The 25,601-nt window shown below is 46.3% G+C and overlaps 3 protein-coding genes and 2 long non-coding RNA genes across 7 annotated transcripts; 2 read left to right on the top strand and 3 right to left on the bottom strand.

The window, feature by feature from the left end:
* Positions 1-531: 531 nt before the first annotated feature.
* Positions 532-24,176, bottom strand: LOC115334887 (zinc finger CCCH domain-containing protein 11A-like). 3 transcript variants are annotated; one of them, XM_029999680.2, is made up of 14 exons: positions 23,795-24,176; positions 9,121-9,489; positions 8,816-8,935; positions 8,065-8,188; positions 6,375-6,455; positions 5,772-5,882; positions 4,951-5,013; positions 4,595-4,690; positions 4,310-4,375; positions 3,266-3,766; positions 2,541-2,614; positions 1,684-1,834; positions 1,018-1,187; positions 532-618 (listed from the first exon to the last, which is right to left on the bottom strand). In XM_029999680.2, exons 2-14 carry the CDS (start codon positions 9,172-9,174, stop codon positions 547-549), a joined length of 1,683 nt encoding a protein of 560 aa, XP_029855540.1. In that variant the 5' UTR covers positions 9,175-9,489; positions 23,795-24,176; the 3' UTR covers positions 532-546. The 3 variants fall into 3 exon arrangements, with proteins under 3 accessions (XP_029855540.1, XP_029855539.1, XP_040975652.1); XM_029999679.2 differs by having other exon boundaries at positions 1,510-1,834; positions 23,795-24,174; XM_041119718.1 differs by lacking the exons at positions 4,595-4,690; positions 4,951-5,013; positions 5,772-5,882 and having other exon boundaries at positions 1,510-1,834; positions 2,541-2,617.
* On the top strand, positions 5,617-6,587 carry LOC121232578. The gene is made up of 2 exons (XR_005931293.1): positions 5,617-5,766; positions 6,353-6,587. It is a non-coding gene; the product is annotated as an uncharacterized LOC121232578 (long non-coding RNA).
* LOC115334890 (small nuclear ribonucleoprotein E-like) lies at positions 10,034-13,082 on the bottom strand. The gene is made up of 6 exons (XM_041119722.1): positions 12,880-13,082; positions 12,780-12,849; positions 12,605-12,631; positions 12,045-12,107; positions 11,727-11,805; positions 10,034-10,806 (listed from the first exon to the last, which is right to left on the bottom strand). Exons 2-6 carry the CDS (start codon positions 12,831-12,833, stop codon positions 10,673-10,675), a joined length of 357 nt encoding a protein of 118 aa, XP_040975656.1. The 5' UTR covers positions 12,834-12,849; positions 12,880-13,082; the 3' UTR covers positions 10,034-10,672.
* LOC115334892 (zinc finger CCCH domain-containing protein 11A-like) lies at positions 13,880-25,564 on the bottom strand. The gene is given in 22 exon segments (XM_029999696.2): positions 13,880-14,286; positions 14,846-14,913; positions 15,313-15,482; positions 15,975-16,125; positions 16,832-16,905; positions 17,556-18,056; positions 18,604-18,669; positions 18,889-18,984; positions 19,246-19,308; positions 20,066-20,176; positions 20,665-20,745; positions 21,284-21,400; positions 21,700-21,760; positions 21,762-21,807; positions 21,809-21,920; positions 22,365-22,386; positions 22,389-22,490; positions 23,115-23,129; positions 23,131-23,163; positions 23,165-23,236; positions 23,423-23,625; positions 24,543-25,564. Coding segments are annotated over 21 exon segments (2,286 nt in total). The 5' UTR covers positions 23,477-23,625; positions 24,543-25,564; the 3' UTR covers positions 13,880-14,015.
* On the top strand, positions 15,482-20,877 carry LOC115334894. Its single transcript, XR_003921291.2, has 4 exons — positions 15,482-15,594; positions 17,531-17,535; positions 18,474-20,060; positions 20,643-20,877. It is a non-coding gene; the product is annotated as an uncharacterized LOC115334894 (long non-coding RNA).
* Positions 25,565-25,601: the final 37 nt, after the last annotated feature.

The following is a 25,601-nucleotide window of genomic DNA, read 5'->3' as shown; positions in this document are numbered from 1 at the left end:
AAAGAGAGCAAATCAGTGTACGACATTCCTTAAGCAGAGAGACGTTTTCTGCAAACCAGCTCTTAAAACGGTAGTTTAATCCCTCCTACACACACCTCAGCCTTACGCAGGGATTGTTATTCAATTCACCTGGGGCTACTCTTAGAGACCAATGTATCAGCAGGTACATTCTGCAGTTTGGGGGTTTATCCGCGAAGACACAGCATCTGGGGTCTGGCAAAGAAGGTTCCGTTTTTGTAGCCAGAGAGACACTTTGCCACCTTTACTAATTTGACTGCAAAAAGGTTACCAAGTCAACCTCTGCAGGCGTTCAGAAAACCCCAGAAGCCACTGAAAAGCTGTACCAACTTGCAGCATTTTCAGACAAGAATCTAAATAAGCAGTCCCGCCAGCTGCTAGAAGCTTATTATTTCAGACAAATTTTTCCTCTGCTGGACTTTGGCATGAATTATCTCAAAACTCTAATTCTTCCACGTGTGAAAAAAACCACCAACTTAGTTTCACGTGAAAGGCACACTGAACAAGAAAAAGAACAAGTTGTGGTTGTTACCTGGCTTGGGGTTTTTCTCTCCCACGTATGGAGAGGAGGCTGTCCTCTGGCAAAGCCGGAACAACGGCCTAGGAAGAAGCAAGGTGGTTTTTAGGATACACAGGTCAAAGACTGCTTTGCAGATTCTTCCTCCACTGCTTCTCCTCTGGCATTGCTGAGCCTTAACCCAAATACAGAACCAGGGCACACCTGAAGAAAAGTTAGCATTCCCTCAAAGTTTACTAACGACCGTGGGTCTTTTTAAAGAACACAGCATTAATGGACGTAGCAGAGCGTTCTGGAAACACTGCCAGTCACCTCGTAAAAAGCAGAAAGGTACTACCAGCGTCCTGTCGACCACTTCGGGATTTCAAAGGGAACAGAGACCCGTAGAACATTTCAGTCTTCCATCTTTTCTCCAAGAGGAGGGTACAACTTGGCCATAACTTTTACTAGGGACCCACTACTGCCTCAGCCGCTGTCCTTACCACAGCTGCTGTTTTAGCTGAAGGCTCCTTCCCGTCGCCACCAGTGGCACTCAATGGCTTCACAGCCGCCACGGCAGAGGGATGACTCTCGGCTGCCTTACGTTTCAGTGGCTGCTTTGTGGGGAAGGTGGCTTTCCCATCCAAAGGCTTCAGGCACACCTTCCGTTTGGCTAGAGAAAAAGGAAGAGAGAACTGATACCGTCTTGCTCTGCCTCAGGAAAAAAAAAAAAAAAAAAAAAACAAACAGGTTCTCTTAACAGTCCCACAATCCTTCTAGTTAAGTGTATGGAGACAGCACAATTACACTGCCATGCCATTTCCCAGATTCTCAGCAGTATTTTCCACACCCTAAACTCTGTTTACCAACAAGCCATAAAAAGGAGCAAAGAAATTACAAAAAGGAGCCAGAGTTGCAACGTGAAAATTGTCACCCTCTGCCTTTCTTTCAAAGCGTGACCTGAAGTAACGCTTTAACGTACAGTCAACGCTTACTTTCAGCTTTCCATTCCAGAAGTTGAGCTGCCCGTTTCCCCGGTGATACGGCAGCATCCTTTCCGGGGCTTTCAGCCCCATCTCCCGGAGGTTTCACCAATATCCTCTTTGGAAGCTGATAAGCTGACCCTGAAACCACCCTGGATTCAGGACTCCCTGATGCTGGAGTTTTACCCTTGGTTGCCTGTTCAATAGGAGATGGCACAGCAGCTGCTTCCTTCTGAAGCTTCTCTTCTTGGCGTTGCTTCAGTTGCCGCTTCTCCCACATGATCTCTTCAAGGCTCTTCACTTCAACTTTAGAATTAGTTGCACTCTGATCAGAGGGCTAGAAAGAAACAAAAGAAGAGGACTAAGAGGACAAAAATCTATGGAGATTTCATTAAGAAAATCTTGAGTAGCAACCCCTCCGAAATAGCTCCATGTGGAACAGAGCATGTTAATACCATTCAGATCTGACATATTTCCCCATAAAACGTTGCCTGTAACCTGTAACAAGATCCATGCTTTGCTACGGAAGTAGCTTCAAAAGCCTACAGTTCCCAACACAGCAAGCTTCTTCAATAGAGCAGAAGACTCTCGCTGGAATCTGTTACATTCTTTTTCAGCAACAGGAAGTCATACAAGCTCCCCCAAGACAGCATTCCCTGACAGACTGATTTCCTCCAATACAAACCTCTAGCCTTTTCTATTAAAGTTCTTAGCCCGGGATTTTAAGATCTCCTTCTTGCAGTCTCACAGATAAAGTCACGGAGAAGAAAAACATTAACCTCACAGATTTTATCTGGTGCTAATAGGGTTTCTTATTCCTTGTCAGGTATAATAAGATTAATTCAAAGCCTGCGGTTTAACACCTTGTCTGGAAATGCTACTGAAAGTGACAGGACTTGCGACATCGCTGCAGCGCTTACCAAATGCAGAAAGGTAGGAACACACTCAAACTGGGAGCATGCAGCCAGTTACAAACGAAACGTAACAAAATGTATCAAAAATTGTTTGAATAGATAGATGGATGTACTTCACAAAGGACTCACCTCTGCAGGTGCAGAGACAGCTTTGGGAGAAGGCTTGCTCAATTCCACTATCATCTTTTCTTCTCTTCCAGGTGCTTCAAAACAAGCAAGCAAAAAAAAAAAAATCATCATTTTGTCAACAGCAGAAATAAAGCAACCTGGTTACCTCTGTTTCCTTGCTGTGTTTACTTCCTCACGTCTAATAACGGGACAGAGGGAAAGGCTACAGTAAGCAATCCCTGCAGCGTTCGAGCTCTCTTTCCCTCAATCGCACTATTCTCTTTTTAGGTGGCTTATATAATCTCAACGATATCTTTAGTGCTCTGCCAATTTTGACAAAAACTGGCCCTCACCTTAAGAGGCTGATACATGCTTTGCAAACATAGATACATCAATAACTAAGGTAAACAACGCATATGCCAAAGAGGAAGCTAAGCCTGGATTCAGCCCAGGGAAGATCTCATACCACAAGCGGATGGCAGAAGAAACAGAAGCAAGAAACTAGGCTACAAAGCTCCTCAGTGGAAGAATTTTCCAGTGGGAAATACAGACAACTATCACGTGATTCATGGAAAATGATATGGTTGCATATTCCGGCACTTCCTTGCCTTCTGACTTTGTAGCCTTAAACTCTTCTACCCTCTACGGCATATGCAGAAGGAAAAAGCAAAGCAAATCCTGAGCAAACTGAATTTGCTTGACAGGAGAAGCGCTTCACCAGGCCAGGTACCAAATCACCTTATTACCTATTAGCTTTGTGATCCGCAACAAACTCCTCCCTGTCGGGGCAGGTTCGGGTTGTGCTGGTGGAGCTGGCACTTTTCCTCCACTCTGCTGCATCCGCAGAGCTTTCTCCCGCTTCATTTCTTCCAAGGTTTTAACACGCACTTCTCCCGCTGGCTTGGCTTTACCTGCCGGCTCTGCCGGGCGCACTTGGCTGAGCACAGACGGCGCAAGTATGCTCTGCTTCTTGGGTTTGCTCTCAACTTTTGTCTCGGTAGGAAACGCTTCTGGTTTTTGCTTCTTTCGCCTCAATCGCTTGCGTTTTTTTACAGCCAGGGATCCTGAGAAAGTTATGACACGAACTGCAGGGGAAGGTCTTGCCCCCGAGCTGGGATCTTCTGTTTTACGACGTCCTTCAGTCTGGGGTTTCACTTGAGGTTCTCCTCGTCTCCGATGAGCGCTCTCAAGTCGAATTTCCTCCACTGTTTTCACATGCATTTCTCCCGCTGGCTTAGCAGCCTTCTCTGTCATCATCAAAAAAAAAGAGAAGCACCAACATTTAAGGAGAGTCCAGCAATATTTAAAGTCTCCCAAATCTGTCACAGTACTAAGGAAAACTAGGTTTGCGTCATCCCAAGAATGCATCTTAGGACAGCACCATTCTGCACGGTGTTCTCCTCCTTTAAGCCACTTGTATTTTGAAAACTAGCGCTATCCGGAGAGAGTTGCGACACAAAAAGCATTAGTCTATTTTATTTTGTTACTTTCTCAGACCGTTGTCTCTCTGTTCGCATCTCAAACTCCTGCTCCTGGCAGTGCTTCTATCCTAATTGTGCGTAAGCATACTGCAGCTTCTGACGGTTCACAGCAGTTTTCAAGCGGAAACCTTGATGAGGCACAAGTGGAAAACACCCCCCCGCCTAGAGCCAGATCTCTGACAGTGGCTAAACAGGACAGCTTCAGCACTCGAGCAAGAGGAATCAGGTTTTTTTAAATTAACTTCTAGGGCCGTATGAAAGTTCATGGAAAGACAAAAGGGGAAAGCGTACTTAATGCCCAGTTCTTACCTGTCTCTCTACTGGTCGGTTCAGAGGGCAGTCCTAGCCTCTCCTTCAGAGACCTGGGGACTTGAACTACAAGAGAGAACAGAAAAAGTTCGGCAGACTGCATAAATCTCCATTTGGTGTTCTCATAAATCTCATTTCAAAATGAGACCCATCACTTCACTGCGATTCAGAGCTACCTTGAGCCCTCAACCAACACGCAAAAAGAACCTTTAGAAGAAAGGACAAACAGCAAACCTAAACAGAAAATCTGTGCATCAAATCCAGATGTCTGCTTAGTAGCCGTACCTCTCTTTGGTGCTTTGTCAGCACTCTCCAGAGCCTCTGTCTTCTTCCCCAGCCTGTCAGCAAGGTTGCGCTTTAGCGGAAGGACACTTTTACCAGCTTCAGAAAGAGAGAAAACAAGCAACACTTTAAGAACGTTTCTCTGGAGGAGGATTTTAGAACAGTCAGCCACAAACTTCAATGCTTCCAGGGATCTTTTCTTATAGTTGTCTTTCAGCTGCTAAAGAAATTTGCCACTTCTGCCGTCAATACGCAGCTCTGCCAAAATGTATTTTCCTCCTGCACGCAGCAAAAAAACCCTGAAATATAGTCACGTTCAGATGAGGGCACCCGAACAACAGCTCACAAAAAGCTCTTACCTGCGGAGGCTTTCCGTTTTCCCATCCTCTCGCCAAGATTCAGTTGAATCACAGGCTCCTCCCCTACAACACAGAAGAATCTCTTCACTGCACAGAAACCAGTAGCCAGTTAGAGCATTGTCCTTCTAGCCCACGTCCCAGCAAAAGGCACTCTTCGGGTAGCCAAACCACAGAAAACGAGTGACTACCAGTAGCAGTAGTGCCACACGTTTTTTTGCCTTTCAAAGGAATTTGTGCAGATCTGAACACCACCACTTATACACAGACTCGTATCACGCTACTGTCCGCAAGTGCCACCGTCAGCCTCGTCAATGCTTCCAAAATTGGCGACTTGTATAATACCGTCTTCTATAGGTCTTCCCTTTCATCACTCCCCAGTTTGTCAGTTATCCCCTTATTTCCGTACTGACACTTGTATTGACATTAGCTTCTCTCTCTCTGCTGCAACTGCACTTAACCCAACCGCTGCTTCTGCCCCATGCTGCCGACACATTAGCTCATTCACAAATCCCACTCAACTTCGGGAACATCAAAGTCCAATTAAGCACATTGGAGAGTCTGTAAGATGCTGTCAGACATGATGAGCTACAGCTTAACGTCAGGCTGATAAAAAACACTGCTGGATCTTTTATTGCAACACAACAAACTGAGCACCTACAAATGCCAAATATTTGCAATCAAACCAGGGCCTTTAAGCATAAAAGCATGGCTTTAATTAGAAAAGGCAGCACCAGCAGGCTAACGTGTCTGAATGATCTTAATTATTACTTAACCTTTCGGTTGAGGAGCCATGAAATGGAAACAATAGTATTCGCTGTTACCTTGCTTTGTAGACAGAGTCACAGTTCTCACTACCGTCCGTACAATTTCCTTTTCTGGCACAGGAATAGCCCGAGATTGGAGCGGAGGAACAGAAACTCCTGAAGGACCTTCTGATCATAGCAAGCAAAACATAAGGATATTTAGGAGAAAAAAAAAACAGAAACAAAAACAAACAAAAAACCAACCAAAACACAAGAACTATCACAAAGACCAAAGACAGTAGTTACCCATTACTGTCAAACGTACAATGACCACTGCACGTAAATAAGAGAAATGAGCAATTTCCCTCTGATTTGCCCTTGGAATTCCAATCTAGAATATCAGCTGTTTGAGTTTAAGAAAACAGATTGCACGCCAAAGGAGCTCAAGGCCTGCAACTAAGCATGCAAGTCTGTCCCTCAAGCAGCTCTCAGCTGCAATCACCTCCCAGTCTGAACCCAACAGCCCCAAAAAATTTCCTTTCTCGGGCCAAGAATTGTATTCACCAGCGCACAGCCAGCTATCCAGGTAGTATCAGAAGGTTAAAAAAAAAAAAAAAAAAAAAACCTGGATGAAGGTGAACAGAAGGCAGAAGGATAAGAAAGTAAGGGATATTAACTCACCACCTTGGTTTTTTGTTTTTTCCTTTAGTTTCTCCAATTTGATTTCTTCAAGTGTTTTTATTCCAAAATTTAAGTTCTCCTCTGAAAACAGAAAATGGTTAATGAAGCTGAGGCTTAAAGGCACATCTTGAAGAGCACACATCCTCAAGCTGCTTACAGCTCAGAACCCTTCCAAAGTCTTCCAAATCAACCCTCTCAACACTCCCCACAAGTCAAAAAAGCCATAGAACGCATGGGCGTTTTGGTAAGCAATTGGCACCTTTCTTCACCCCTCTTCCCGTCCTACAGAGTAAAACCTACCGTTTTAAGCGTTTTAATCCATCTACACGATGTTAGATTCCTCTGTCATTAGACATGGCTTCCCACAATGTTTGAAAGGACACATTTGCAGGCATTTAAACTCCACGCTGTGGCTCTATTTTGTTTTACAAAAGTCAACAAGGAGGAGTTGACCTGTCTGACCCAAGGGACGCACGACATCATTAGACAGGAATGAGCCCAGGAAATAACTGACTCCATCCAGCTACCCTATCTTCTATCGTAGTTTCAGAACATATCGCTTTGGAGTTTATCGTCAAGTTCTCCTTCCAATCCATCCTACTACAGCTGCTAGAATACCTTGCTTTGTATTAGCACTGCCTTTCCTAGTGGAAATTATCCGCGATCCACCATGGGCTTCTGTTGCCGCTTGCTGGACAGGTGTTGTAGTTTCACCTCCTTCTTCAGAAAGCCTCTGAAAGTCCAAAATAAACCTATTCAGTTATGGAGCAGGGATTATACAAGGCGTTTCATGCTTATGTAGCTCCTACAATGACATTTCAGTCCACGGTTCATATTCTGTTCGCATTCTTAACTACAAGCAACTGTTTGTAGGAGGTTTTTTTGAAACAGCTATATTGACTTGACAAGCTCATATAAGCAAGAGCTACACCGGGGAAAAAATATTTAAGGCTCCAGACTCTCGTCCGTAGCTTTAAACACTACACGGTTCAGGCATGCCGTCATTTATACATTCACCTCCAGCAGAAATGCCTTCAGTAAGTAAAAAGTACCCATCTTCATCATCATCTGCAGCACTGATTACAACTGGCTGGAGGATGTGTAGGACTTGGGACCTTTTCAGAGTTTTCCACTTTCATCACCCGCCTCAGCTGCGGAGAGGGATTTGACTGGACAGAAAGTTTGGTTTGCTGCAGGGACGCCTGAGCCATTTTCACATCGTCTTCTGCAGGCTCAGGTGGACTCGCAAGCGTAGCTAGAGGAAGACGAGGATCATCTCTCATTTGGCCATTTAAAGCTTTGACCCCACCCTTGCGCTCACTGTCTAGAGACGGCAGATAAGGTAGACAACCCACCTGGCTACTGAATTCAGAGTTTCCTATTCCCCACCCCTACGGACACACTAGGAACAACGGCTTCCCTTCACACACTAATCTCGCCACCCTACCATCCAGAAAGGACTAAATGAAGGGAAAGCAACCTGAAGTGCAAAGATCCCACAAAGCACAGAGAAGCTGAGCATGAAAGGAAAAATTCAGTACCAGAACTACAGTCCGTTTAGCTGAGAGCCTGTGACTGCACACTTCTCCCTACACTCATCAGTGAGCAGTTACTCGATGCCTTCTACGGCATTGTACCCACTCCTAAGTAATTCTTTAATGCTTAAAGAAAAAGGACCCAAGAAACTCACTTTTGCTCGGCGGGAAGAAGCGTCCATCAACATAACGTCCTTTCGTGTGACGGAACGCGCAGTTGGATTTTTGACAGCCAGCTGGTTCATTCTCCCAGTAGCAAGGAATCTCACCGCGTTTTTTCTGAAGACAGAAAGAAAAAAAAGCTCGTGGTAACACTCGCCTGACATTTGCTAAGAGACAGAGTTACACGTCATGCCAGAGACAGGGCTATTGCAGTGCAGTGCGGAAACATCATTCCAAAGGGCCATTCATCACTGAAAGCATTTCAGGGCAGATCGACAAAGTTTGCGTAAGCTGTAACAGCTACGTATTATCTAGCTTTCCTGTCATCCCGTTTGTGAAGACGGGGGCTCTCACACATTCAGTTCAGGGTGGGTTAAACGAACACAATGTGCCAAATACTGGGATTATTCAGAGGGAAAAAATGCCTTCAATCGCCTAGCTTGAATCTATCTCCATTTATCTTTCAGAGCCTTATTTCCTTCCCATCTTCTCCCTCCCCACCCTGGGCTACCCCAAGACGTCAGAACAACGCCAGCACCGAATGCAAAAATGTCTTGCTGAGATATACCCAAGAAATTGACTGTTCTTCCCCCAGCTGCCTCCCGCCCCCCTCCAAGGAACAGAAACCAGTATCATTTTAAAGCAAGTAAATCTACCACGTACAAGCACATTCAGTCTACCGACAGCAAGGAAAAATGCTTTCAGGGATTTAGTTTGAGAACACATCTTTAGGCAAACACTCACATCGACTTCCATGTGTCTGAACCTGCAGGTAGTCCTGAAACAGCGACCCTCCTGCCACAGCTTGCACACTCTCTCCTTTCCCAGAGCAGCCTCACAGTGGCGGAAGGAACAGCTGTCTCCCTGCAACCAAAAGGAAATCAACAACGAGGAAATTCAAACAGTACAGCCTAAAAAATGACCCATGCGAGTAGAACTGGAAGCAGAATCTAACTGCTTATGAAGTTAACAGAAATCGGGATGTCTCCGCCCCCTCCTCTCCTAAAAACTCAACAAGAAACCCCAAAGCAAAAGAAGCCCAAACATACCTTGTTACAGGTGGAATAGAAATAGAAGTAGCAGTCGTCTCCTTGCTTAGACATGATCGACACAGTCTGAGAACGAGCTCCGGTTCTAAGGGTTCGCTCTCAACAGGGACTTCCTCCAGTCCTGGCAAGAGCTGGCTTCGCTCTTTCTTGGACTGAAAGTCTCCTAATGGCTTGATCACTCAAGTCTTCTTTTTCAAAGTAACCCTAAAGAAAGGTATCAGTAAGTGAAAGAGAAGAAACACTCCTACTCCCTGGTCTGACCTTCCAGCTTGCTGACCTGCCTTTGTCCTGCACCACAGACCAAGAAGGGAACAAAACTTTTTTTTTTGCACCCCAACAAACGCACGAGAGGAGTATTATTGCACCTACCTCTGGGTACTTGTGGGTTATAAAGCACAAAGCATTTCACTTGTAAGCCTTTCATCGCTTACAAAAATATTCAAGATGCTTAACGCCCCCCCTGTTTATTAGGACAGGCAGATCACAAGGAAGGCAGAGCACCAGGAACTACGTGTTCTCATCCCCCTTGTCAATCCCTCAGCCTTACCCCAGCTGCAAACAGCTGATGATGATTTACCTGCTGGTTACCGCACTCCACTAGGCTGACAGCCCCCTAGGTGTCACAACTTACATAGAGAACGCTGCATTATGATGCGTATGCAAACCACCCATCGTGTCGGCTGAAGCCCAGAACAAGCTCTTGCTAACACATCTCAGTCTCTGGGTGAGAACCTGAAGCCAAGTGGTCCAAAGCTGAAGCAGAATTGTCAGAATTTCCACTCTTTACATTCGTTTTCGTCAACTCTACCTGTTAAATACTGTCTGAACATACATAAGCATGCCTGTTGATACACACACCAAGAGAGAGTGATGATAAAGTCAGCAACAGTGAGAGTCAAAATTAGAATGCGAGGCTATTTGCCACAGCAGACTGCCTAAAAAGTCTCTCATGTTGAGGGAACCGGTAAAAACAAAAGATCTACGTAATAGTTTGATGAATATGCCTTCAAGGCTCATGCTTTATAACACGAGTGATTTGGGGGCCAGCACACAAACAGGCATGCCTGTGTACACGCATACAGTATAAACGTACCTATACGCACAAGCGTGCACAGCGTATGTTGCACGATATCCGTAGCGAGAGCAACTCTTAGCCCTAACCGGGCACGCAGAGTTGCAATCCATTAACGGCAGGAAGACAGCAGATCGAGGATACAGCAAGCTTTGAGAGGCAGGGAAATGCTTCCTTGGCAAGTGGCGTGGCTGCACGATACCAAGAATTTGGAATTACTTTGCTTTTAGGAAAGAATTTGTTTTCTTTTTACGTCAGAGCCAATGCTACAAGTTTGCCATCATACGCTGTTCTCTAATCCATCTATCCATCATCATGCATTGCAGCAAGATCACGGAAGCTTGGAAAAGATGCCTTAGGTCCAGTTCGACAGCTGATGATTTGTTTGGTGCCTCCAGAGATGAAACTGATCTTCTTTAGCCACAAGCAGGTTTTTTTGATGGGAAGTCAGATACTTTGATTCTTGCTGTTCTAAAGATACTAAATGCCATAAAACTTGCAACCGCACCAGATAAAGCTCAAATTCAGGCGGTTCTGACCCCTTTCATTCAGATGCTGCGCATTTCTGTGCAAGTATTTCTGACTCTCTTGGACAAAACGGAATGAAACAGTTCCTACAAATGAATAACAAAAGGTTGGAACCTTCTACTCACACAAACACTAGCGGATTTTCCAGCTTTTTTTTTTTTCTGGCAGGGAATTTTCCCAAATCTGAAATAAAGAGAGGACAAGTTGGGTTCTCATGTTAGTTACTGGGCTTTGACTGCTTGGCAAAGGGAAGAAAAACAGTGGTTAAGTGCAAGGTTTCCTTCCCTTCTTCAGTATTGATGGGACTATTCATTCTTGACCCTTAGCACCTTCAAAAACAGACTGTTGTGTCATACAGATTCCTACGCATCTCCTTCTAGAAATTACTGGATGCGTTACTGATGCCATAGATAATTAAATTAAATTTCAAGCACGATTTCTGCAGTTTGCACAAGCCAACACTTAAATGGAAGGCAATTAAGGGACACTGCTTTGCCCAGCAGAGGCATTCCAACACGAATCAGGAGGGATTCACAGTCTAGAAGGTGCCATTCCTTTTCCCTAGGAAGTGAGAGACACCTGTAGAGTGCAACTTTACTATATCCACCACCGTGGGGGGAACAAGAGAAATCCCCTCAGATCTAGCTCTTTTGAATGCCCAAGCAGCTCAGCATTTTGCGTGTTGCCTTCCGTATTCCTGAGCAGGAGTTCGACTGGACCACTCCCGCCACCCGGGCTGCAGAAAAAGTGCAGCGCAGTCCATCCGCTGTCACCCACATTTCAAAGACAAAAACTCGTCCCAGGCAGAGGCAGACTCTTTCTCCTTCACATACAACAAAACCAGCAGCTCAAGAAACAGCAGGAACCGAGACCTAGCCAGTATCCGCTCACTGTACTCCAAACTCAACACTCTTCACACGTTTTGTGCTTTAAAGCCTTGCTACGGGGAAGGCTCACGCAGCCAGGATTCAGGCATCGCTCGGGTTACACAGACATACTGACATACCCAGCTGTTTCCTTGGTTTTGGTTTGGAGTGAATTTCCTCTGCGTCGTCCGGCACCAAGTTCATATATTCATCAAAGCCCTACAAATCAGCAACAAAAGCCCTCGGTGAGCTACGTCCCCTGCTCTAAACTTCAGCAACAACGACACAAGCTATCGTGAGCTGTGCTGACGTGGGCTGCACAATTCAGACTATTAGTTGGAGAGGCACGAGGTATTTCCACCCCCCCCACGCTAGTTTTTCCTGACAGGAAGAAACAGTTGCATGAATTTGAAGAACAACCAACAAAATACCCAATCCAAAGAGACCCTGATACTCACAGTGATGCAGCCTTCTAGCCGCATCTTCACTTGCTCATAAAGCCACACCTGGATCCTGGACCTCTGCAAAACGATGGAGGGAGGGGGAGAGCACAACAGCAACATAAACACTCCACGCAATTTTGTTCTCTCCTGTGCATTAAGAACTCCTTGCTGCCGATAGCTTCCTAACACTCGAGGCAGTAACTCTCCCGCGTGGTTTCGCTCACGTCCTCAGTCATCTTTAAGGTGGTAGACTATTTTGGCCCAGGTTTTAAAGACTCTCACGGACAACATCCCTGCACACCCGACTGCAAGAGCAAACACCTCTTACAAAGGTGACTCCTTAAGGCGAGAAGGAAAAACGCCCAACTCGGAACCAGCTGTTCTTCTCACGCACCGCAACGACAGCAAGTTCTTCACTTCAGCAGAGACCGGCTCCAAAAACCCCATCCCGAACTCGGAAAGACCCATCCGGCGTGCCGCCCCGCTCCCCGCACGGCTCTAAGGGCCCTGCGCAAGAAGCACCGGGACGTTCCTCTCACACGGGGCCCAAGCCGCGGCAGCCCGGCGGTACTCACGTTCTGCAGGTAGCGGAAGATGAGGTTCTGGAGCGCAGCGTTAAGGACGCAGCACGGCAGCGACTCCTCGGCCACACGGCCCTTCGGCGCCTCCCGGGCCCACACAGCAGCTCCTGCCCGCCTAGCCCAGGCCCCCGCCCCCGCCACACCCCCCCCCCCGCCACACGAAGGATACGATGGGCTGCACCATCACCTTCTGCACCTTCTGGCCCTGCCCGCCGTACGCCATGGCTATGGCTACGGCTATGGCTATGGGTATGGCTGCTGCTGCTGCTGCTGCTGCTGCTGCTGCCGCCGCCGCCGCCCGGCACACGCTCCCGCCGCCGCCGCCGGAAGCCGCGCAGCAGGGCGGGAGGCGCAAGGAGCCCTGGGATGCTGGCGGACCAGGCCGCTCGAGGCGGCTGGGAGGACCGGCGTCTCTACTGCTCCGCGTCGGGGTGGCGAGCAGCGGGGAGCCCCCCCGGGACCCTCTGTGCCCCCCCCCCCCCCCCCACAGACAGACCACGCACCCGCACCTTTCCTGCGCCAGGGTTCGGTAAAAACGCTGTTCACTGCTGTCATGGGGAACGGCTCAGCCACCGGCGAAGGCGCAGGCGGCCAGGCTACGTTTAATACGGGACCTTCAGGAGAAGACGAATAGAAGAGGGAAGAATAAAACATTTACAGAAACCATGGCGTAGCCCAAACCCCGTCTGCACGGACAGAGCCTAGGCCGGGGACAGCGAAGGCTGACGACAGAGCAGGAGGAGGGAAGCAGCGAGGGGGAAGCCTTCCTCGCCGGGCTCTCGCGCGCTCTTCCTCTCTCCCAAAGCCTGCGCGCCAGTGAGCGACCGACCCACCCACGCTGGCAGAAGTCTCAGCGGGAGAAAGTCCTTCGGCAGGATAAAGCGTCGGCAGCTTGGGGCTGGGTGACCCTTCTGGAGCCGGAACAGCAGTTTGCTCAGTTTTGGTTTCACACCTTTCCTCTAGGAACTAAGACAGCACAGTGGATTATCAAAGCACGCAAGTGTTTTCTTCCAAAGAGAAAGTATGGACAATCAACTCCGACAACCGACTCTTCCTCTGCCAGCAGCTAACGCCTGAGGGCCCCCCCACCTGCACAAATCCTCGTAGGAAGAGAAGAGTCTCAAGTTCTTCAAAAATTTAAGGAAATCATCCCAAAGGTAGCTGCTAGGGAAAACGATCCCTGGTGGCAGGGTACACAATAGACGCCAGTCTCAGCTCTTTTCTGCAGGGTCACAAAATTCAGACCGCACGTCTGACCAGCAGGGAAGTTTAGGACAACTGAGTGCAGATCCTCCCAATGTCTACCAGTTCACCTGTGCTTTAAGACTCACTGCAAAGCCTCAGCTGGAAAAAGAATCACCTCTGGGTATCCAACCAAATAATCAGTTTCAATTTATTTGTTTCTTTATTTTAAGCCTTCAATCAGTTCACCAATTTCCATGAACATGTCATCCTCCTCATTCTCTGGGTCCACGTCAATTTCCTCTTCCAGTTTGCCTCCCGAGATTTCCCAAAGAAACTTCTCAAAGTCATCTTCTACAGAGAAGGGGGCTTCCCAGGCCCCTGAGAAGCTCAACCGGCGTTTCTTTACTGCTCCTTCTGAAGAAGCTGAGGTCGAGCTTGAGACCTCTGGCGGTGCCACAGAGTCTGCCTGGCTTCCAGTATGCAGCTCAGGACTTGGAAGAACAAGAAAGAGAGCAAATCAGTGTACGACATTCCTTAAGCAGAGAGACGTTTTCTGCAAACCAGCTCTTAAAACGGTAGTTTAATCCCTCCTACACCTCAGCCTTACGCAGGGATTGTTATTCAATTAACCTGGGGCTACTTTTAGAGTCCAGTGTATCAGCAGGTACATTTTGCAGTTTGGCGGTTTATCCGCGAAGACACAGCATCTGGGGTCTGGCAAAGAAGGTTCCATTTTTGTAGCCAGAGACACTTTGCCACCTGTACTAATTTGACTGCAAAAAGGTTACCAAGTCAACCTCTGCAGGCGTTCAGAAAACCCCAGAAGCCACTGAAAAGCTGTACCAACTTGCAGCATTTTCAGACAAGAATCTAAATAAGCAGTCCCGCCAGCTGCTAGAAGCTTATTATTTCAGACAAATTTTTCCTCTGCTGGACTTTGGCATGAATTATCTCAAAACTCTAATTCTTCCACGTGTGAAAAAAAACCACCAACTTAGTTTCACGTGAAAGGCACACTGAACAAGAAAAAGAACAAGTTGTGGTTGTTACCTGGCTTGGGGTTTTTCTCTCCCACGTATGGAGAGGAGGCTGTCCTCTGGCAAAGCCGGAACAACGGCCTAGGAAGAAGCAAGGTGGTTTTTAGGATACACAGGTCAAAGACTGCTTTGCAGATTCTTCCTCCACTGCTTCTCCTCTGGCATTGCTGAGCCTTAACCCAAATACAGAACCAGGGCACACCTGAAGAAAAGTTAGCATTCCCTTAAAGTTTACTAACGACCGTGGGTCTTTTTAAAGAACACAGCATTAATGGACGTAGCAGAGCGTTCTGGAAACACTGCCAGTCACCTCGTAAAAAGCAGAAAGGTACTACCAGCGTCCTGTCGACCACTTCGGGATTTCAAAGGGAACAGAGACCCGTAGAACATTTCAGTCTTCCATCTTTTCTCCAAGAGGAGGGTACAACTTGGCCATAACTTTTACTAGGGACCCACTACTGCCTCAGCCGCTGTCCTTACCACAGCTGCTTTTTTAGCTGAAGGCTCCTTCCCGTCGCCACCAGTGGCACTCAACGGCTTCACGGCCGCCACGGCAGAGGGATGACTCTCGGCTGCCTTACGTTTCAGTGGCTGCTTTGTGGGGAAGGTGGCTTTCCCATCCAAAGGCTTCAGGCACACCTTCCGTTTGGCTAGAGAAAAAGGAAGAGAGAACTGATACCGTCTTGCTCTGCCTCAGGAAAAAAAAAAAAAAAACAACAAACAAACAGGTTCTCTTAACAGTCCCACAATCCTTCTAGTTAAGTGTATGGAGACAGCACAATTACACTGCCATTTCCCAGATTCTCAGCAGTATTTTCCACACCCTAAACTCTGTTTACCAACAAGCCATAAAAAGGAGCAAAGAAATTACAAAAAGGAGCCAGAGTTGCAACGTGAAAATTGTCACCCTCTGCCTTTCTTTCAAAGCGTGACCTGAAGTAACGCTTTAACGTACAGTCAACGCTTACTTTCAGCTTTCCATTCCAGAAGTTGAGCTGCCCGTTTCCCCGGTGATACGGCAGCATCCTTTCCGGGGCTTTCAGCCCCATCTCCCGGAGGTTTCACCAATATCCTCTTTGGAAGCTGATAAGCTGACCCTGAAACCACCCTGGATTCAGGACTCCCTGATGCTGGAGTTTTACCCTTGGTTGCCTGTTCAATAGGAGATGGCACAGCAGCTGCTTCCTTCTGAAGCTTCTCTTCTTGGCGTTGCTTCAGTTGCCGCTTCTCCCACATGATCTCTTCAAGGCTCTTCACTTCAACTTTAGAATTAGTTGCACTCTGATCAGAGGGCTAGAAAGAAACAAAAGAAGAGGACTAAGAGGACAAAAATCTATGGAGATTTCATTAAGAAAATCTTGAGTAGCAACCCCTCCGAAATAACTCCATGTGGAACAGAGCATGTTAATACCATTCAGATCTGACATATTTCCCCATAAAACGTTGCCTGTAACCTGTAACAAGATCCATGCTTTGCTACGGAAGTAGCTTCAAAAGCCTACAGTTCCCAACACAGCAAGCTTCTTCAATAGAGCAGAAGACTCTCGCTGGAATCTGTTACATTCTTTTTCAGCAACAGGAAGTCATACAAGCTCCCCCAAGACAGCATTCCCTGACAGACTGATTTCCTCCAATACAAACCTCTAGCGTTTTCTATTAAAGTTCTTAGCCCGGGATTTTAAGATCTCCTTCTTGCAGTCTCACAGATAAAGTCACGGAGAAGAAAAACATTAACCTCACAGATTTTATCTGGTGCTAATAGGGTTTCTTATTCCTTGTCAGGTATAATAAGATTAATTCAAAGCCTGCGGTTTAACACCTTGTCTGGAAATGCTACTGAAAGTGACAGGACTTGCGACATCGCTGCAGCGCTTACCAAATGCAGAAAGGTAGGAACACACTCAAACTGGGAGCATGCAGCCAGTTACAAACGAAACGTAACAAAATGTATCAAAAATTGTTTGAATAGATAGATGGATGTACTTCACAAAGGACTCACCTCTGCAGGTGCAGAGACAGCTTTGGGAGAAGGCTTGCTCAATTCCACTATCATCTTTTCTTCTCTTCCAGGTGCTTCAAAACAAGCAAGCAAAAAAAAAAAATCATCATTTTGTCAACAGCAGAAATAAAGCAACCTGGTTACCTCTGTTTCCTTGCTGTGTTTACTTCCTCACGTCTAATAACGGGACAGAGGGAAAGGCTACAGTAAGCAATCCCTGCAGCGTTCGAGCTCTCTTTCCCTCAATCGCACTATTCTCTTTTTAGGTGGCTTATATAATCTCAACGATATCTTTAGTGCTCTGCCAATTTTGACAAAAACTGGCCCTCACCTTAAGAGGCTGATACATGCTTTGCAAACATAGATACATCAATAACTAAGGTAAACAACGCATATGCCAAAGAGGAAGCTAAGCCTGGATTCAGCCCAGGGAAGATCTCATACCACAAGCGGATGGCAGAAGAAACAGAAGCAAGAAACTAGGCTACAAAGCTCCTCAGTGGAAGAATTTTCCAGTGGGAAATACAGACAACTATCACGTGATTCATGGAAAAGGATATGGTTGCATATTCCGGCACTTCCTTGCCTTCTGACTTTGTAGCCTTAAACTCTTCTACCCTCTACGGCATATGCAGAAGGAAAAAGCAAAGCAAATCCTGAGCAAACTGAATTTGCTTGACAGGAGAAGCGCTTCACCAGGCCAGGTACCAAATCACCTTATTACCTATTAGCTTTGTGATCCGCAACAAACTCCTCCCTGTCGGGGCAGGTTCGGGTTGTGCTGGTGGAGCTGGCACTTTTCCTCCACTCTGCTGCATCCGCAGAGCTTTCTCCCGCTTCATTTCTTCCAAGGTTTTAACACGCACTTCTCCCGCTGGCTTGGCTTTACCTGCCGGCTCTGCCGGGCGCACTTGGCTGAGCACAGACGGCGCAAGTATGCTCTGCTTCTTGGGTTTGCTCTCAACTTTTGTCTCGGTAGGAAACGCTTCTGGTTTTTGCTTCTTTCGCCTCAATCGCTTGCGTTTTTTTACAGCCAGGGATCCTGAGAAAGTTATGACACGAACTGCAGGGGAAGGTCTTGCCCCCGAGCTGGGATCTTCTGTTTTACGACGTCCTTCAGTCTGGGGTTTCACTTGAGGTTCTCCTCGTCTCCGATGAGCGCTCTCAAGTCGAATTTCCTCCACTGTTTTCACATGCATTTCTCCCGCTGGCTTAGCAGCCTTCTCTGTCATCATCAAAAAAAAAGAGAAGCACCAACATTTAAGGAGAGTCCAGCAATATTTAAAGTCTCCCAAATCTGTCACAGTACTAAGGAAAACTAGGTTTGCGTCATCCCAAGAATGCATCTTAGGACAGCACCATTCTGCACGGTGTTCTCCTCCTTTAAGCCACTTGTATTTTGAAAACTAGCGCTATCCGGAGAGAGTTGCGACACAAAAAGCATTAGTCTATTTTATTTTGTTACTTTCTCAGACCGTTGTCTCTCTGTTCGCATCTCAAACTCCTGCTCCTGGCAGTGCTTCTATCCTAATTGTGCGTAAGCATACTGCAGCTTCTGACGGTTCACAGCAGTTTTCAAGCGGAAACCTTGATGAGGCACAAGTGGAAAACACCCCCCCGCCTAGAGCCAGATCTCTGACAGTGGCTAAACAGGACAGCTTCGGCACTCGAGCAAGAGGAATCAGGCAGGTTTTTTTAAATTAACTTTTAGGGCCGTATGAAAGTTCGCGGAAAGACGAAAGGGGAAAGCATACTTAATGCCCAGTTCTTACCTGTCTCTCTACTGGTCGGTTCAGAGGGCAGTCCTAGCCTCTCCTTCAGAGACCTGGGGACTTGAACTACAAGAGAGAACAGAAAAAGTTCAGCAGACTGCATAAATCTCCATCTGGTGTTCTCATAAATCTCTTTTCGAAATGAGACCCGTCACTTCACTGCGATTCAGAGCTACCTTGAGCCCTCAACCAACACGCAAAAAGAACCTTTAGAAGAAAGGACAAACAGCAAACCTAAACAGAAAATCTGTGCATCAAATCCAGATGTCTGCTTAGTAGCCGTACCTCTCTTAGGTGCTTTGTCAGCACTCTCCAGAGCCTCTGTCTTCTTCCCCAGCCTGTCAGCAAGGTTGCGCTTTAGCGGAAGGACACTTTTACCAGCTTCAGAAAGAGAGAAAACAAGCAACACTTTAAGAACGTTTCTCTGGAGGAGGATTTTAGAACAGTCAGCCACAAACTTCAATGCTTCCAGGGATCTTTTCTTATAGTTGTCTTTCAGCTGCTAAAGAAATTTGCCACTTCTGCCGTCAATACGCAGCTCTGCCAAAATGTATTTTCCTCCTGCACGCAGCAAAAAAACCCCTGAAATATAGTCACGTTCAGATGAGGGCACCCGAACAACAGCTCACAAAAAGCTCTTACCTGCGGAGGCTTTCCGTTTTCCCATCCTCTCGCCAAGATTCAGTTGAATCACAGGCTCCTCCCCTAAAACACAGAAGAATCTCTTCACTGCACAGAAACCAGTAGCCGGTTAGAGCATTGTCCTTCTGGCCCACGTCCCAGCAAAAGGCACTCTTCGCGTAGCCAAACCACAGAAAACGAGTGACTACCAGTAGCAGTAGTGCCACACGTTTTTTGCCTTTCAAAGGAATTTGTGCAGATCTGAACACCACCACTTACACACAGACTCGTATCACGCTACTGTCCGCAAGCGCCACCGTCAGCCTCGTCAATGCTTCCAAAATTGGCCACTTGTATAATACCGTCTTCTATAGGTCTTCCCTTTCATCACTCCCCAGTTTGTCAGTTATCCCCTTATTTCCGTACTGACACTTGTATTGACATTAGCCTCTCTCTCTCTGCTGCTGCTGCACTTAACCCAACCGCTACTTCTGCCCCATGCTGCCGACACATTAGCTCATTCACAAATCTCACTCAACTTCGGGAACATCAAAGTCCAATTAAGCACATTGGAGAGTCTGTAAGATGCTGTCATACATGATGAGCTACAGCTTAACGTCAGGCTGATGAAAAACACTGCTGGATCTTTTGTTGCAACACAACAAACTGAGCACCTACAAATGCCAAATATTTGCAATCAAACCAGGGCCTTTAAGCATAAAAGCATGGCTTTAATTAGAAAAGGCAGCACCAGCAGGCTAACGTGTCTGAATGATCTTAATTATTACTTAACCTTTCGGTTGAGGAGCCATGAAATGGAAACAATAGTATTCGCTGTTACCTTGCTTTGTAGACAGAGTCACAGTTCTCACTACCGTCCGTACAATTTCCTTTTCTGGCACAGGAATAGCCCGAGATTGGAGCGGAGGAACAGAAACTCCTGAAGGACCTTCTGATCATAGCAAGCAAAACATAAGGATATTTAGGAGAAAAAAAAAAACAGAAACAAAAACAAAAAACCAACCAAAACACAAGAACTATCACAAAGACCAAAGACAGTAGTTACCCATTACTGTCAAACGTACAATGACCACTGCACGTAAATAAGAGAAATGAGCAATTTCCCTCTGATTTGCCCTTGGAATTCCAATCTAGAATATCAGCTGTTTGAGTTTAAGAAAACAGATTGCACGCCAAAGGAGCTCAAGGCCTGCAACTAAGCATGCAAGTCTGTCCCTCAAGCAGCTCTCAGCTGCAATCACCTCCCAGTCTGAACCCAACAGCCCCAAAAAATTTCCTTTCTCGGGCCAAGAATTGTATTCACCAGCGCACAGCCAGCTATCCAGGTAGTATCAGAAGGTTAAAAAAAAAAAAAAAAAAAAACCTGGATGAAGGTGAACAGAAGGCAGAAGGATAAGAAAGTAAGGGATATTAACTCACCACCTTGGTTTTTTGTTTTTTCCTTTAGTTTCTCCAATTTGATTTCTTCAAGTGTTTTTATTCCAAAATTTAAGTTCTCCTCTGAAAACAGAAAATGCTTAATGAAGCTGAGGCTTAAAGGCACATCTTGAAGAGCACACATCCTCAAGCTGCTTACAGCTCAGAACCCTTCCAAAGTCTTCCAAATCAACCCTCTCAACACTCCCCACAAGTCAAAAAAGCCATAGAACGCATGGGCGTTTTGGTAAGCAATTGGCACCTTTCTTCACCCCTCTTCCCGTCCTACAGAGTAAAACCTACCGTTTTAAGCGTTTTAATCCATCTACACGATGTTAGATTCCTCTGTCATTAGACATGGCTTCCCACAATGTTTGAAAGGACACATTTGCAGGCATTTAAACTCCACGCTGTGGCTCTATTTTGTTTTACAAAAGTCAACAAGGAGGAGTTGACCTGTCTGACCCAAGGGACGCACGACATCATTAGACAGGAATGAGCCCATGGAAATAACTGACTCCATCCAGCTACCCTATCTTCTATCGTAGTTTCAGAACATATCGCTTTGGAGTTAATCGTCAAGTTCTCCTTCCAATCCATCCTACTACAGCTGCTAGAATACCTTGCTTTGTATTAGCACTGCCTTTCCTAGTGGAAATTATCCGCGATCCACCATGGGCTTCTGTTGCCGCTTGCTGGACAGGTGTTGTAGTTTCACCTCCTTCTTCAGAAAGCTGCTCTGAAAGTCCAAAATAAACCTATTCAGTTATGGAGCAGGGATTATACAAGGCGTTTCATGCTTATGTAGCTCCTACAATGACATTTCAGTCCACGGTTCGTATTCTGTTCGTATTCTTAACTACAAGCAACTGTTTGTAGGAGGTTTTTTTGAAACAGCTATATTGACTTGACAAGCTCATATAAGCAAGAGCTACACCGGGGAAAAAATATTTAAGGCTCCAGACTCTCGTCCGTAGCTTTAAACACTACACGGTTCAGGCATGCCGTCATTTATACATTCACCTCCAGCAGAAATGCCTTCAGTAAGTAAAAAGTACCCATCTTCATCATCATCTGCAGCACTGATTACAACTGGCTGGAGGATGTGTAGGACTTGGGACCTTTTCAGAGTTTTCCACTTTCATCCCCCCTCAGCTGCGGAGAGGGATTTGACTGGACAGAAAGTTTGGTTTGCTGCAGGGACGCCTGAGCCATTTTCACATCGTCTTCTGCAGGCTCAGGTGGACTCGCAAGCGTAGCTAGAGGAAGACGAGGATCATCTCTCATTTGGCCATTTAAAGCTTTGACCCCACCCTTGCGCTCACTGTCTAGAGACGGCAGATAAGGTAGACAACCCACCTGGCTACTGAATTCAGAGTTTCCTATTCCCCACCCCTACGGACACACTAGGAACAACGGCTTCCCTTCACACACTAATCTCGCCACCCTACCATCCAGAAAGGACTAAATGAAGGGAAAGCAACCTGAAGTGCAAAGATCCCACAAAGCACAGAGAAGCTGCGCATGAAAGAAAAGAAAGAAAAAATTCAATACCAGAACTACAGTCCGTTTAGCTGAGAGCCTGTGACTGCACACTTCTCCCTACACTCATCAGTGAGCAGTTACTCGATGCCTTCTACGGCATTGTACCCACTCCTAAGTAATTCTTTAATGCTTAAAGAAAAAGGACCCAAGAAACTCACTTCTGCTTGGCGGAAGAAGAAGCGTCCATCAACATAACGTCCTTTCGTGTGACGGAACGCGCAGTTGGATTTTTGACAGCCAGCTGGTTCATTCTCCCAGTAGCAAGGAATCTCACTGCGTTTTTTCTGAAGACAGAAAGAAATAAAAGCTCCTGGTAACACTCGCCTGACATTTGCTAAGAGACAGAGTTACACGTCATGCCAGAGACAGGGCTATTGCAGTGCAGTGCGGAAACATCATTCCAAAGGGCCATTCATCACTGAAAGCATTTCAGGGCAGATCGACAAAGTTTGCGTAAGCTGTAACAGCTACGTATTATCTAGCTTTCCTGTCATCCCGTTTGAGAAGACGGGGGCTCTCACACATTCAGTTCAGGGTGGGTTAAACGAACACAATGTGACAAATACTGGGATTATTCAGAGGGAAAAAATGCCTTCAATCGCCTAGCTGAATCTATCTCCATTTATCTTTCAGAGCCTTATTTCCTTCCATCTTCTCCCTCCCCACCCTGCGCTACCCCAAGACGTCAGAACAACGTCAGCACCGAATACAAAAATGTCTTGCTGAGATATACCCAAGAAATTGACTTTCTTCTCCCCAACTTCCTCCCACCCCCCTCCAAGGAACAGAAACCATATCATTTTAAAGCAAGTAAATCTATCACGTACAGCACATTCAGTCTAACCGACAGCAAGGAAAATGCTTTCAGGGATTTAGTTTGAGAACGCATCTTTAGGCAAACACTTCACATCGACTTCCATGTGTCCTGAACCTGCAGTAGTCCCTGAAACAGCGACCCCTCCTGCCACAGCTTGCACACTCTCTCCTTTCCCAGAGCAGCCTCACAGTGGCGGAAGGAACAGCTGTCTCCCTGCAACCAAAAGGAAATCAACAACGAGGAAATTCAAACAGTACAGCCTAAAAAATGACCCATGCGAGTAGAACTGGAAGCAGAATCTAACTGCTTATGAAGTTAACAGAAATCGGGATGTCCTCCGCCCCCTCCTCTCCTAAAAACTCAACAAGAAACCCCAAAGCAAAAGAAGCCCAAACATACCTTGTTACAGGTGGAATAGAAATAGAAGTAGCAGTCGTCTCCTTGCTTAGACATGATCGACACAACTGAGAACGAGCTCCGGTTCTAAGGGTTCGCTCTCAACAGGGACTTCCTCCAGTCCCGGCAAGAGCTGGCTTCGCTCTTTCTTGGACTGAAAGTCTCCTAATGGCTTGATCACTCAAGTCTTCTTTTTCAAAGTAACCCTAAAGAAAGGTATCAGTAAGTGAAAGAGAAGAAACACTCCTACTCCCTGGTCTGACCTTCCAGCTTGCTGACCTGCCTTTGTCCTGCACCACAGACCAAGAAGGGAACAAAACTTTTTTTTTTGCACCCCAACAAACGCACGAGAGGAGTATTATTGCACCTACCTACCTCTGGGTACTTGGGGGTTATAAAGCACAAAGCATTTCACTTGGGCAGTCTCTCTTGCTGCTCTACTTTGTGCCTTTCATCGCTTACAAAAATATTCAAGATGCTTAACGCCCCCCCTGTTTATTAGGACAGGCAGATCACAAGGAAGGCAGAGCACCAGGAACTACGTGTTCTCATCCCCCTTGTCAATCCCTCAGCCTTACCCCAGCTGCAAACAGCTGATGATGATTTACCTGCTGGTTACCGCACTCCACTAGGCTGACAGCCCCCTAGGTGTCACAAGTTACATAGAGAACGCTGCATTATGATGCGTATGCAAACCACCCATCATGTCGGCTGAAGCACAGAACAAGCTCTTGCTAACACATCTCAGTCTCTGGTGAGAACCTGAAGCCAAGTGGTCCAAAGCTGAAGCAGAATTGTCAGAATTTCCACTCTTTACATTCGTTTTCGTCAACTCTACCTGTTAAATACTGTCTGAACATACATACGCATGCCTGTTGATACACACACCAAGAGCGAGTGATGATAAAGTCAGCAAGAGTGAGAGTCAAAATTAGAATGCGGGGCTATTTGCCACAGCAGACTGCCTAAAAAGTCTCTCATGTTGAGGGAACCGGTAAAAACAAAAGATCTACGTAATAGCTTGATGAATATGCCTTCAAGGCTGATGCTTTATAACACGAGTGATTTTGGGATCAGCACACAAACAGGCATGCCTGTGTACACGCATACAGTATAAACGTACCTATACGCACAAGCGTGCACAGCGTATGTTGCACGATATCCGTAGCGAGAGCAACTCTTAGCCCTAACCGGGCACGCAGAGTTGCAATCCATTAACGGCAGGAAGACAGCAGATCGAGGATACAGCAAGCTTTGAGAGGCAGGGAAATGCTTCCTTGGCAAGTGGCGTGGCTGCACGATACCAAGAATTTGGAATTACTTTGCTTTTAGGAAAGAATTTGTTTTCTTTTTACGTCAGAGCCAATGCTACAAGTTTGCCATCATACGCTGTTCTCTAATCCATCTATCCACCATCATGCATTGCAGCAAGATCACGGAAGCTTGGAAAAGATGCCTTAGGTCCAGTTCGACAGCTGATGATTTGTTTGGTGCCTCCAGAGCTGAAACTGATCTTCTTTAGCCACAAGCAGGTTTTTTTTGATGGGAAGTCAGATACTTTGATTCTTGCTGTTCTAAAGATACTAAATGCCATAAAACTTGCAACCGCACCAGATAAAGCTCAAATTCAAGCGGTTCTGACCCCTTTCATTCAGATGCTGCGCATTTCTGTGCAAGTATTTCTGACTCTCTTGGACAAAACGGAATGAAATAGTTCCTACAAATGAATAACAAAAGGCTGGAACCTTCTACTCACACAAACACTAGCGGATTTTCCAGCTTTTTTTTTTTTTTCTGGCAGGGAATTCTCCCAAATCTGAAATAAAGAGAGGACAAGTTGGGTTCTCATGTTAGTTACTGGGCTTTGACTGCTTGGCAAAGGGAAGAAAAACAGTGGTTAAGTGCAAGGTTTCCTTCCCTTCTTCAGTATTGATGGGACTATTCGCTTTTGACCCTTAGCACCTTCAAAAACAGACTGTTGTGTCATACAGATTCCTACGCATCTCCTTCTAGAAATTACTGGCGCTCCTTCAGGTAGAAGTCTGACAAGAAACAGTTTTCCAAATGTGTTACCGATGCCATTGATAATTAAATTAGATTTCAAGCACGATTTCTGCAGTTTGCACAAGCCAACGCTTAAATGGATGGCAAAATGGAAGGGACACTGCTTTGCCCAGCAGAG

The sequence above is a fragment of the Aquila chrysaetos genome, chromosome 24, assembly GCF_900496995.4.
Source record: "Aquila chrysaetos chrysaetos chromosome 24, bAquChr1.4, whole genome shotgun sequence".
NCBI classification, from domain to species: Eukaryota; Metazoa; Chordata; class Aves; order Accipitriformes; family Accipitridae; genus Aquila; species Aquila chrysaetos.
The sequence above is the reverse complement of the archived record's forward strand: the minus strand, read 5'-3'. Positions and strand labels throughout refer to the sequence as shown.